The following is a 14,540-nucleotide window of genomic DNA, read 5'->3' as shown; positions in this document are numbered from 1 at the left end:
AATTGAAGGACAAAAAGTCTATACTAAACTCACAAAGACCATAAGCAAAATAGCAGAAGGAAGTCCTGCATTTATCAGTAGTTACTTTAAATGTAAATGGATTAAAGTCTTCAGTCAAAAGGCAGAGCATGACAGAATGGATTAAAAAAAAAAAAAAGCAAAGCCCAGATAAATGCTGTTTACAAGAGACTCACCTTAAATCCAAACACACAAGTAAGTTGAAAATGTAAGGATGGGGAAAAAAATGCATCATGCAAATAGCAAACAAAAGACAGCTGAGGTAGCTATACTAATATCAGATAAAATACACTTCAAGTCAAGTCAAAATCTATTATGAAGTGGTTTTTTTTTTTTTTTTTTTTTTGGCATGCCTACCATGTGTCTGGCTGTGCATCTGTTCTTGCAAGATCGTGAATAAATTCTTTTCTCCTCCACAACAGGGTAAGAGTTTTTAAGGTATACTGCTTGTTTCTAACTACCTGGGGGATTGTCCAGGATCCAAAGTATTGAGGGGGACCCCCGGGATGGAAGAAGGGAAGGCACGCCCCACTGTTTGAGCGGTCTCGGACTCCATCGCTGGGGGCCTGCTTCTGACTGCTGGTGAGACCTGCGATCAGATGCTTAGGTCTGCTGATTGTGGACAAGAAAAGGGAAAGGAAAGAAGTGCCTCACAGTAACCAGGTAACTCTATGCATAGACCAAGAGCCATGGAGGTTGAGGTCTGGAATCAAGAGGTCTCAGGATGGGAGAGCAGAGTGGCCCACATGCTTGGAAAGGGCACCGTGGATTGCTGGCCCAGACCCCGCCTCTTGAATTTGCTGTCCATCAACATCAACGCAGCAGCTGGGTCGTAATCAAGTCATGGAGAGACTCCAAACTTCAACCAATCTGGGAGGGACCCTATCAAGTCTTGCTGATGATTGAGACAGCAGTCCGAACAGCAGAAAGAGGCTGGACTCACTACACATGGGTAAAGGGACCAGTGCCTGAGCCTAACGATAAGTACCTAGCAACTCAACCTGACTCCTGGAGAGTGACTCCCACTCGGATCCCCTAAGGATCACTCTAAAAAGACAACAGTTGAAAGAGCATACTAGGAAGGGAGGAGGGGCTGGATTGAATCCTGTGTTTGCATTGTGCTCTGTGTATAGCTTAATCATGAAATTGCCTGTACTGATCATAATGTTCCATATTCAAGGTGTAACGGGTTCTGCTAAATTGGTTATAATCGTAGTCAAAGTTTAGAGTCCCAAACTGTACAGTTTGATGTTTGTCAAGTAATTAACTGTGGAAATCTAGAACATCAGTGACAACTGAAAGAGGAACATAAGTATTCATGTGGGCAAACTGTTCAGATAGCAAGACTGTTGGGGGGCGAACATTTGGGAATATAACTTATGAGTCACCTGACCCCTGTTACTCTTGGAACATTGTTTGGTGGACAACACAGTATAAGGGATGGGTCTCACCCATACTGGAGGGAAAACCATTAAGGGAAACTTGGCTGGAGTCCAACTCTCCAGTTCAAAATGACCCCAAAGTCACTAGAGTACTTGAGACTAGAAATTTAAAGCAGACCATAGAAATAGAGACAGGTTATGGAAATACAAACACCTGGATAGCATGGGTCAAATATACCATCCAGAGTCTAAACAAAAGCAACTGTTACGCTTGTGCAACAGGCCGACCCACTGTTCAAATCATGGCCTTCCCCTTGGGTATGGGAAAACATGAAAAGGAGTTTAAGTGTATAATACACTCTTTCAAGATGCTACTCCTGGTGAAAGTTGTAGTACATTGTCCTCCCTTTTCCCTCCAGTCCAGAAGGGAAGTGTCAAGGCCATACCAGCTTCTCGCCTTGGTCCCGGACCACTCTGCCTATCTCTCCAGATGGGAAGAAGGGCTCCAAGATCTTGGAACCATGGCCTTGTGTACACGAGTGTGGAACGTAAGTAAGGATAGTATTGGCAACTTCTCCAGCTTAGCTATACCCCATGCAGACCTCTGGTGGTACTGTGGGAAGGGCACTCTCCAGCCAACACTACCTGAAAAGTGGGGAGAAACTTGTGCTCTGGTTCAATTGGCTATCCCATTCACCCTGGCATTTGAAAGTAAAGAAAAAATACCAACCCAAGGCAAAAGAGATAAGAGAAATGTATGAAATATACCTGGCTCCTTTGATGAAAGAATTTATTTAGATAGTATAGGGGTTCCCCAGGGAGTTCCAAATGAGTTTAAAGCTAGAAGTCAAGTAGCTGCAGGATTTGAATCATTCTTATTCTGGTAGGTCACCATCAAGAAAAATGTGGATTGGATCAATTATATCCATTATAATCAGCAAAGATTTATCAACTATAACAGGGATGCCATTAAGGGAATAGCAGAACAGTTATATGCCACTAGCCAAACGGCATGGAAAACAGAATGACCCTGGACATGATGTTAGCTGAAAAGGGAAGTGTCTGTGTTATGATTGGGGGAAGTTGTTGCGCATTCATCCCAAATAATATGGCACCCGATGGAACTATCATCAAGGCTTTACGAGGCTTAACAGCCTTATCACAGGAACTACCAAAAAAAAGTTCTGACATTAACAACCCACTCACAGGGTGGTTGGAAAATTGGTTTGGAAAATGGAAAGAAATTGCAATGTCTGTTTTAACTTCCCTTATCATTTCAGCCGGAGTGTTCAAAGCGGTTGGGTGTTACATTATTCTGTGTGCCCAGGGGTTAGTTCAGAGACTCATCAAAACTGCCCTAACCAAGAATATCAGCAGAACAATCTATACCCCCCTTAAGGAAAAAGATCCCTATAATTAGGAATGTGAAAAAGCTCTTAGCAAATTTGAGAAACTAGAATGTGAAAACCAAAAAGAGTTTAAAAAGACAGAGGAGGGAATCTGTAAGAAAGGGTTAAGTTTAGCTTTCACATAAAGGCATCATGGAGTAGGGAAAATGGAAACTAAACAAGACTGGCTCAAATGGGCTCTGTGGTTAAAGGGAAGGAGAGAGCCCCTGACGTAAGCCCAGAGTTGGTGCTAGCTATAATCAAAGGCGGGAACTCTCAGTGGGAAATTTAAACTGGATGAGCTCTCTTGGATAGGCTGTACAATTCAGAATCTCAAAGACAGGCTAGTTAGCTCTCTCGGATAGGCTGTAACTCTGGAGTACACAGCCAATGGAGAAACAGGAGGGACATGCATATTAGGTGTAGATACAACTATCGCCATGTTCTTTTTTTGGTGTGCCTGCCATGTGTCTGGCTGTGTGTCCCTTCTTGAAAGATTGTGAATAAATTCCTTTTCTCCTCCAAAAAAAAAAAAAAAACCTATTATGAAGGACAAAGAAGGCCAGTCTATCCTGATAAAGCAGTCAATTCAACAAGATGACGTAACAATTATAAATACATACGCATCTAATGGCAGAACCCCAAACTATATGAAGAAAATATTGACAAATTTGAAGGGAGAAATAGAAGTCTTTACATTAACAGTAGGAGACTTTAATACACCACTTTCAATAATGGACAGAACACCTAGAAAGAAGATCAGTACAGAAGGTGAAGGCTTGAATGGTAATATAAACCAACTAGACTTAGACATATATACAATACTTTACCCAAAAGCACCAGACTATATATTCTTCTCTAGTGCATGTGGAACATTCTCCAGGATAGCCCATATGTTAAGTCACAAAACAAGTCTCAATAAATTAAAAATACTGAAATCATACAATGTAACTTCTCCAATTACAATGAAATTAAACTAGAAATCAAGAACAGAGGAAGAAATGGAAAATTCACAAATATGTTGAAATTAAACAATGTTTTCCTAAGCAACCAATGGGAATTTTCAAAGAAGCCACAAGGGAAACTGGTAAATAGCTTGAGGTGAATGAAAACTAAAACACAACATACCAGAACTTATGGGATGCAGCAAAAGCAGTGCTGAGGCAGAAATTTATAGCTCTAAATGCTTACATTAAAAAGGAAGAAAGATCTCAAATCAGAGACATAACATCACAAGTGAAGAATCCAGAAAAAGAAGAGCAGACTAAACCCAAAGCAAGCAGAAGGGATGAAATAAATTTTAGAGCTGAGATAAATGAATAGAGAATTTAAAACAGAGAAAATCAGCAAAATCGAAAGTTAATTCTTTGAAAAGATCAATAAAATTGACCAAACTTCAGCTGGATGACAAAAAAAGAGAGAGGATGCAAATAACTAAAATCAGAAATGAAAGGAGGAACATTTCTACCAACCCCAAAGAAAAAAAAAAGATTATAAGAAAATTCTATGAACAACCGTTTGGCAACAAATTAGATAACCTGGTGGAAATGGGCATTCCTAGAAACACATGACCTACTTACATTGACTTAAATAGGAATGGAAAATCTCAACAAACCAATAACTAGTAGAGATTGAATCAGTTAATCAAAAGTCTTCTGACAAAGAAAAACTTGGGACCAGATGGCATCATGGGAATTTTCCAAACATTCCAAGAATTAACACTAATTTTGCTCAAACCCTCCCAAAAATTGAAGAGGAGGTAACACTCCCAAACTCATTCCATGAGGCCATCACCCTAATATCAAAGACAGAAAAAGATACCACAATAAAAGAAATAAACCCATAGCCCTTATGATGCAAAACTCTCCAACAAAGTACTAACAAACCAAATCCAACAGCATATTAAGTATTCCTTTAAGATGGAAGAGATCCAAATGTCCATCAACTGATGAATACATACACAAACTGTGGTATATACATTTAATGGAATATCATTTGGTCATAAAAAAGTAATGGAGTTCTGAGAAATGCAACAACATGGATAAGCCCTGAAGAAATCATATTGACTGACATAAGCCAGACACGAAAAGACAAATATTGTATAATCTCACTGATATTAACAAAATAGAAAAAGCAAATTCATAGAATCAGAAACAAGAATACAGCTTACCAGGGACCAGGTTGGGGATAAGGAACAGGAAATTAATGCTTAATTTGTACAGAATTTCTATTTGGGATGATGGAAAGTTTTGGTAATGGTTGTTGGTGGTGGCAGAACAACACTGTGAATATAATTAACAGCACTGAATTATATAAGTAAATGTGGTGAAAAAAGGAAATTTTAGGTTCTATAAATCTTACTAGAATAAAAATTAAAAGAAAAACATAGGAGTGTACAACACAAAGACCCTAATATAAACCATGGACTACAGTTAATAGCACATTATAATAATATTCTTTCATCAATTGTAATAAAAGTACCGCATTAATTCAAGATGTTAAAAATAGGGGGACTATAAGGGAACTCTGCATTTTTTGCATGTTTTTTCTGTAAACCTACAACTTCTTTAATAAAAAATATATTAAAAATAAAATTAATGCTTTAATAATAAAAACCTTTGGAGAGTCTACTCTGACTGAAGTACCAATAGCAGTCCATTAAGGGGAAATGATTTTCTGGATTGTAATAGCCATAAATAAATTGGTTTCTGGTGAGTTGGATAAAATCTAAACAAAGGCTAGGAATTCTCTGTCTTTTATCATAAGATCACACACATCCACTGTTCACTTCTGCACACCACAACACAACCATCAAGGTTTCACATAACAGAAAATGATTTTTCTTTGTTTCATCACATATACTTTAACTAAAATTTCCATAAAGAATGAAGAGCTCTCTACAAAAATAGTCAATTTTGGTAACAATCTATAATATACCAGCTCTCTATTATGTAAAAAAAAAAAAAAAAAAAACAACTGATAATAGAGTTCTATTTCTATTTACATATACACATGCACACATACATATAGCATTTGATTTTTTTTTATTGTGATTGTTCACATACCATACAATTATCCAAAGATCCACAGTGTACAATCAATTACCCCCGGTACCATCATACAGCTGTGCATCCATCACCAAAATTAATTTTTGTTCAATTTTCAGAAACTTTTCATTACTCCAGACAAGAAATAAAGACAAAGAAGAGAAAGAAAAGAAAAGAAAAAGGAAAAGAAAAGAAAAGAAAAGAAAAAGGAAGCTCAAATCCTCGCATAGCCCTAACCAACCCCCTCCACTGTTGACTCATAGTACTGGTATAGTACATCTGTTACTGTTTATGAAAGAACATTGAAATACCACTAACTGTAGTTTATAGTTTGTAATAGGTATATATTTTTACCCTATATGCCCCTCTATTATTAACTTCTAGTTTAGTGTCATACATTTGTTCTGGTTCATGAAAGAGATTTCTAACATTTTTACAGTTAATCTCGGACATTGCCCACCACAAGGTTTACTGTTTTATACATTCCCATCTTTTAACCTCCAACTTTCCTTCTGGTGACATACATGACTCTGAGCTTCCCCTTTCTACCACATTCATGCACCATTCAGCACTGTCAGTTTTTCTCACAATGTGCTACCGTCACCTCTGTTCATTACCAAACATTTAAGGTTATCTGGTTGAACATTATGCTCATACTAAGCTACCACTCCCCATTCTTTAGCCTCGTTCTATATCTTGGTAACATACTTCATGTCTATGAGTTTACATATTATAATTAGTTCCTACCAGTGAGACCCTGCAATATTTGTCCTTATGTGTCTGGCTTATTTTACTCAGTATATTGCCTTCAAGGTTTCATCATTAACCCATTATTTTTTTTAAGATGGTTTTGTTCACACACCATACATTCCATCCTAAGTAAACAATCAATGGTTCCCTGTGTAGTCACATATTTATGTGTTCACCACCCTCACCACTATGTATATAAGGACATCTACATTTCTTTCACAAAGCAGGAGGAAGAATCAAAGAAGGTAGAGATGCAAAAGAAAAAGAAAAAACAGAGGAAAAACAAAACATGACAGCTAGGAAGCAACAAAAGGAAAGATAACCTTAGATCAATAGGATAGTCAGACAACAACACCAATGCCAAGAATCTCACACCCCTCCCTTCTGACCCCCTCTTATCTGCATTTACCTTGGTATATTGCCTTTGTTACATTAAAGGAAGCGTAATACAATGATTCTGTTAATTATAGTCCCTAGTTTACATTGACTGTATTATTCCCCCAATAACTCCCTATTTTTAACACCTTGCAAGGTTGACATTCATTTGCTCTCCCTCGTGAAAAAACATATTTGTACATTTTATCACAATTGTTGAACACTCTAGGTTTCACCGAGTTACACAGTCCCAGTTTTACCTTTCCTCTTTTCTTCTGGTGTTCCACATGCTCCTCACCTTCCTCTCTCAACTGTATTCATAGTTATCTTTGTTCAGTGTACTTACATTGCTGTGCTACCATCTCCCAAAATTGTTTTCCAAACCACGCACTCCTGTCTCCTCTTATCACTCTGTAGTGCTCCCTTTAGTATTTCCTGTAGGGTGGGTGTCTTGTTCACAAACTCTCTCACTGTCTGTTTGTCAGAGAATATTTTGAGCTCTCCCTCATATTTGAAGGGCAGTTTTGCCGGATATAGGATTCTTGGTTGGCAGTTTTTCTCTTTCAGTATCTTAAATATATCACCCCACTTCCTTCTTGCCTCCATGGTTTCTGCTCATAAATCCACACATAGTCTTATTAAGCTTCCTTTGTATGTGATGGATCACTTTTCTCTTGCTGCTTTCAGGATTCTCTCTTTGTCTTTGATGTTTGATAATCTGATTATTAAGTGTCTTGGCGTAGGCCTATTCAGATCTCTTCTGTTTGGAGTGAGCTGCGCTTCTTGGATCTGTAATTTTATGTCTTTCACAAAAGATGGGAAATTTTCATTGACTATTTCCTCTATTATTGCTTCTGCCCCTTTTCCCTTCTCTTTTCCTTCTGGGACACCAATGATATGTACATTCCTGTATATCATTTTGTCCTTAAATTCCTGGAGATGTTCCTCATATTTTTCCATTCTTTTCTCTATCTGTTCTTTTGTGTGTAGGCTTTTAAGTGCCTTGTTCTCCAGTTTCTGAATGTTTTCTTCTGCCTCTTGAGATCTGCTGTTGTATGTTTCCATTGTGTCTTTCATCTCTTGTGTTGTGCCTTTCATTTCCATAGATTCTGCCAGTTATTTTTTCGAACTTTTGATTTCTGCCTTATATATGCCCAGTATTTTCTTTATAGCCTTTATCTCTTTTGTCATATCTTCTCTAAACTTCTTGATTTAGCTTTAGTTGTTTAAATTCCTGTATCTTAGTTGAAGTTTAAGTTTGTTCCTTTGACTGGGCCATAACTTCATTTTTCGTAGTGTAGGTTGTAGTTTTCTGTTGTCTAGGCATCTGACCTCCTTGGCCACCCCAATCAGGTTTTCTCCGATGAGAACAGGCTCGGGTCCCAGAAGGAGGAAATATTCATTATCCGGTTTCCCTGACGGTGTGTCTTAGAGGATTGATACACCCTTGCTTTTCTGCCCAGCAGGTGTACCTGTCAGCCTGTCACCGAATGGTGTAAGGAGGTGTGGCCCACAGCTCTCCCCCTCCAGGCTCTGGGATCTGGTTCTGAATGGAAGGCAGGTAGGAGAGCTGGGCCTCACCTCTTTCCTCTTGGGAAGATATGCCCCCTAAAGAGAGGTTATTTGCGTATAAATAGATTCTTTGTTTCTCTGACTCTGCTATCTCCACCCTTGTCTGGGTCAGAATGCTGCGAGTTTAAAATGGCTGAGGCTTTCTCTACTGGAGAGCACTGCAAGCTGAAAACAGCTGAGGCTTTCTCCACTGAGCTGCCCAGGTTGAGAGAGAGAGAAATGGACAGAAGGCCCCCAGATTCACCCGTCAGCAGAGATAGTACCCAATCCTTTGGGCTCTCCATCCCAAGACACATACATCCCCTGACTCTCCAAGGTCAGTCATCACCAAAAGCCTCTGTCTTCTTGTTGGGGATTCGCAGTCTGTTTTGAGCGGTTAACATTAAAACCCTAGTTGGATCTGGGCTGAGCTATATTCACTTGTTCAGACAGTGGTGCTCTCTAGCACCACAAGGCTTCCATGAGGGAGGGGCTCTCGGCTCTCGGCACGGGTCTGCAGTTTTTACTTAGAGATTTTATGCTGCAATCTCGGGTGTTCCTCCCAATTCAGGTTGGTGTATGATGAGTGGACAGTCACGTTTGTCTCCCCGCAGTTATTCCGGTTATTTACTAGTCGTTCCTGTTAAGTTTGTTAGTTGTTCCAGGGGGACTAACTAGCTTCCACTCCTCTCTATGCTGCCATCTTAGCTCCTCCCATAGCATTTGATTTTAAATATGCTTGTTCTCTACTGCACTAACTTCTGCTAAGATAGTTTTCATTGAATATTTTAAATCAGTGGCTCTACCATCATTTTGTAACAATTCCCTAAACAAAAAAAATTAACTTCTCTAAACATACAAGCTATGTTTAACTGCTAGTTTGTTGGGTCTTTGAATAAATGAATACCAAAACTAATTGTTACTATGTAAGATTTTACCTTTACGCTGTTGTTGTTGTTTTTCCACATGTGAGTGCCAATAATGAAATACCAATCTTTGAAGTTTGAAATTTTTATATTTTATTGCTTTTTCCATTTTTTCAACTATGCTGTCATCTTCACTTGCATGAGGTATTGCTATGTCTCTCCAAGTGCTACAAGTGAAAAACAGAAATATAATATTTTGATGTTAGGGCAGTATATTGGTAAATACATTAAGAGAAAAAAATGATACCTCCTTTATCCTCTTGAAAACCAAAGCATAAAAAGAAACTTTTAAAAATTGGGTATTATCTGAGGAATTCCTGAGGTTAAAGAGGAAAACAGAGATTATATGACAGTCTTAAATTTCCCTCTGGACAAGATAAAGAAATTGCAAAGGAAAGTCATGTTACTAAAAGAATGAACCTAGTGTTCTCTCTAGAATATGCCTTTAAAATATTTATTTTAGGAAGAAAATACAGTATGCTATTTGAGAAACTTCATAAAAGTATTTTAATAATCCAAATTCGGGCCACAGGTCTTCCTGTACCTCTCTGAGTCTAGGATTGCATTACCTGTGTACATTCAATCAATTTAAGGTACATGGTTACATAGAAGAGAAAAACCTTTGTACAGGTATAAGAAATATAATGGAGTCTATGATAGGGCAGATTTTCATGTAATTTTACATTAAATTCATAGTTCTAAGTTTAAATAATCCAGATTAGTGTAAATTTGCAAAAAATTGTCAATACTCAATGATCCATGGAAATTGCCATTTTTTTTAATGACAAAGCATGTCCTTTTCTTAAGAATTTGAGAAACATAAAGCAAAGATTTATTTTCTGTTGCCCAAAACTAAACTGGATCAAATATATCTACTTTTTTCCTTGGTCCAAGAAGGCTGAGATCAAGAAAATAGATTTTCTTCACAGCTCAGGGAAAGTTGATCCCCATACAGTTTAGAGATGAAATGTTCAGTTTTGAGTCAGTCTCAAAACAGGTCCAGAAATGAAACAATCTAGAGCCAAAGGCTAGTTGTATGATTTGTGAGCTTTCTGATCTCTCCGAAATCAGACCTTTCCATCTTAGTGAAATTATTTAGTTGAATGTTAAAAGGTCTTGAATTCCTAAATTTAAATGTACATACTAAATTCTAGAAAACATGGCAGTGAAAATTATTCACAATGCATTTTCACATTCATGAATTTAAAATAAATTAACAAAAGTAGCAAACCCAGGAATGTTGGATTAGAGACAGGATTTTGTAAATGATGAAATTAGGAAATTACGCTAACCATGTACCATAATCATCAAGCAAGTTCTATCAGATTAGTACTGATAGAACTGGGAATAAGACCCCCTTTCTCGGGAGACAACATGGAGTTGTGACAAGAAAAACAGAAAATTCAGGCAAACCCTGTAAATATCCCCCAGAATGGAGAAACCAATGCTTGTGGTATGAGTGGCTCAAAGAAAAGTCAGGGGTTCCTATGCATGAGCTCTTCTCACAGATATCAGCTGCTTTCTGCAGCTCCAGTGAAAGACAGGCTAGAAGAAAAACACTGAAGACATTCCCCTCAGTTTCTTGCTGACCCAACTTCATAAGAGTAGCAAACTTTTAATCCAACATGAGAAGAGTCATAATCTGGAGAAGCAATGTCACTCCTCCATAAAAAGAGAAAACATCCCCAAACATTTGAGGCTACTATAACCTTGATATCAAAACTCAACTTGAGAGTATAAAAGAGGAAAATTACAGGCCACTCTCATTTATGAACATATATGTTACATAATAACAAAATATAGTAGGCCAAATCCAATAATACATAAAAGAATAATATATCATGGCCTGGAAGTGAAAATGCAGGGTTAGTTTGACATTAGGAAATCAGTTGATATAATTCATCACATTCAAAGATTAAAGGAAAAAAATTATATGATCATCTCAAGAGATACTGACAAGGGGCTTGAAAAATTCAAGTCAACAATGATTAAAAAAAAAAAACTCTTAGCAAATTAGGAGTAAAAAGAAATTTCTTTAAGCTGATAATGGAATCCACCAAAAAAACCTTACAGTAAACATCACGTTTAATGGCTCCACATTCAATGCTTTAAGATCTGGAATAGGTCAAGGATGCCCTCTATCCTCACTTCTATTAAATTTGTACTAAAGGTCCTTGTCAGTTTAATAAGACATGAAAAAAAATGACAGTTGCAGAAAAGAAAAGAAACTGTCCTTTCTCTCACATGTTTTCATTATGTATGTATAAAATCCAGAAAAAGAAACTACTCATAAATTATTAGAATATTAAAAAGTTTGGCAAGGTTGCTGCATACAAAATTATACAAAAAATGTTTGCATTTCTAGATGCGAGCAAAAAAGAATTAGAACCTGAGATATATTTTAAAGAGGTAAATCTTCAGAAATAAATATAACAAAGGAGAGGTGCATAAGGGCTCTACAAAGAAACCATTAAATTTTAAGACACATTAAAGAAGACCTAAATAAATAAGAAGTATACCAGTCTCATAGATTGGAGAAATCAAAATTGTAAAGATGCTAACTCTGTCAAATTTATCTAAAGATTTAATGTAATCCCAACAGGGAAACAGATGAAATAGATGAGCCAATCCTAAAATTTGAATGGAAATACAAAAGGCAAAGAATAGCCCAGGCATTCTTGAAGAAACATTTTTAAAAGGTAGGAGGATTTGCATTACCAGATATCAAGATTTATTTTAATGCTATGGAATGTAAGACACTGTCATGGAAGGACAAAAACATAAGCCCATGGAAGAGAACAGGGAGTCCAGCAACAGAGCACATATCAGTGGACATGAGATAAAACAGAGGTGACATACATATTAGTTGTGGAATTACTAACTTTTCAATAAAAGGTGCTGTAATATTTGGGTATCTATGTGAGAAAAAGATGAAATTGGATCCCTATGTCATTAAAACCAAACCAGGTGGGTACATAAATGTTAAATTTCTTGAATTGATAACTGCACTTAAGGTAGATACATAAGTACCTTGTTCCTTGTTCCTAGGAAAAGTACATGGCAGTGTTAAGTGTTCAAGGAGCATTATGTATACAACCTTTACTCAAGTGTTCAGAATATGGATTGATAAATAGACAGACGGATGGATAGATTGATGGAAAAGTAGAATAATACAGTGAATGTAATAGAATGTTAAAATTGGCGGATCTGAGTATCTGGAAGGAGAGAGGTATCTTGGAGTTCTCTGTATAGGGTTTGTATTAATCTTGTAACTGTCCTGTAAGACTGAAAATATTTCAAAATAAAAAGTTAAAAAAAATCCAGGTGGATTTAATATCTAAATTTTTAATAGTTTAGAAAAACATGGGAGAATATCTTCATAATTTCATTTTGGGAAGGAGTTTATAAACAAGACAACAAAATCGCATATAAAAACACTTGATATCATTAAAATCAAGAACTTCTACTCATCAAAAAACAATACAGGATTTGGAAAAACAAGTCAAAATGGGAGAAAAGATATTTTATTTGTAAAAGATGTGTAAGACATCCAGAAAGAAAACCATAAAACTTTTATTGAGAGATGAAAGAAGATAAGGACTAGTATTCCAAGTATATAAAGAACACTTACAAATTAATAAGAAAAAGACGGACAACCCAATTAGAAATAAAACTGGGCAAAAGGCTTCAACAAGCTCTTCACAAAAGGTGAAGTCCAAGTAGTCATATAAAACATAAAAACTACTCAACTCCATTAGTTATCAGGAAAACGTAAATTAAAATCACAAAGAGATACATTAAACTCCCACTGAACTGGCAACAATTTGAAGGTCTGGCAATACTACTTACTGGTAAGACAGTGGAGCAACAGGAGTACAATCACTTTGGGAAAAAGTTATCATAGTTTAGTGAAATTGAAGATGCATATATCTACAACCCAACAATTCCAATCATAAATCTATACTAAAGAAGCTGATGCAATCAATGTTCGTAGCCACACTGTCTGTAATAACAACAACAAAAAAAATTGGAAACAACCCAAATATACATCAACAGTAGAACAGAGGAATTATCAGTAGTATATTACTATAATAGAGTATTATAGTGTGAAATCATTTTACATTCAACAATATATATGGTTCCTACAAACATAATCTTGAGCAAAAGGAAGCAAGACAAAAGAATAAATACAGTACAATTTCTTTTATAAAATGAGGTCAAAACAGGTAAAACTAAGCTGTACAGCAGTTGAGGGATACACACTGTGGGTAGTTAAACCAAAAACAAAAGCAAGGGAATGGTTATCACAAAAGCTGGTTATTTTTGGTGTGGGGGGGGTGTAGTTGTGCAGAGAAAGGACACATAGAACTTCTGGAGTGATGATGTTCAGTTCCTTTATCTGAGGATGTGCTTCCCTTATAATTATCCATAAACTGAATGTACATGCTTAATTCATTTTTTGCATGTATTTTATATTTCACAGTATTAAAAATGGGAAAAAGATAATGTCATGTGATAAAAGTGTCCACCATTTAACACACATGGAAAACACCAAACTGTTCTAAAAACGGCTATATATATGGTCACACAAAATACCTGGAGTAGAAGACACAATATAGAGAAAACCAGACATGTAAACATACAGCAAAAGCTTGCAGAGACCAAGTTCCCCAGATTGGTTCATCCTCACCTTCCTTGAAATACTAAATTATTGAACTAATAATGTAAACCTACATATTCCAACCCTCACAGCTTACATTTTAAGACAAGGACTTAACTAGTTTCTAGGTAAGGAGTACATGAGGAGAACCTAGCCATTTAATGGCTCAAAAGTGAGTCCTTGCACGATGCATAGAAAATCAATCAGTAGACACTGGGATTTTGAGAAGAGAAAAAGTTTATTTAGCAAAGGTTGGCCTTGCTAAATCAGGAGGATAAAGAGTTCCTCAGATCTGTCCCTCCAAGCTGGTGAGAAAAGGGATAATGAATGGATTAAACAAAGGGAGGTGGGGTTAGGGATGTTAGGGCTATTGGCACATTGGAATTGGCTAGTAAACATTCAAATTTAGTATTGCAAGTTGGCTATTATCATTGGCTGTGTAT

At 36.8% G+C, this 14,540-nt stretch overlaps 1 protein-coding gene across 1 annotated transcript in view; it reads right to left on the bottom strand.

The window, feature by feature from the left end:
• Positions 1 to 14,540, bottom strand: part of FBXL13 (F-box and leucine rich repeat protein 13) — a 316,890-nt gene that overhangs the window by 250,218 nt on the left and 52,132 nt on the right. The window contains exon 5 of the mRNA XM_037836473.1: positions 9,450 to 9,604. Within this exon, the coding sequence (XP_037692401.1) occupies positions 9,450 to 9,604 (155 nt within the window). The remainder of the gene's footprint in view (positions 1 to 9,449; positions 9,605 to 14,540) is intronic.

Source organism: Choloepus didactylus, chromosome 5 (genome assembly GCF_015220235.1).
Source record: "Choloepus didactylus isolate mChoDid1 chromosome 5, mChoDid1.pri, whole genome shotgun sequence".
NCBI lineage: Eukaryota > Metazoa > Chordata > Mammalia > Pilosa > Megalonychidae > Choloepus > Choloepus didactylus.
This window is presented reverse-complemented; position numbering and strand designations above follow the sequence as displayed.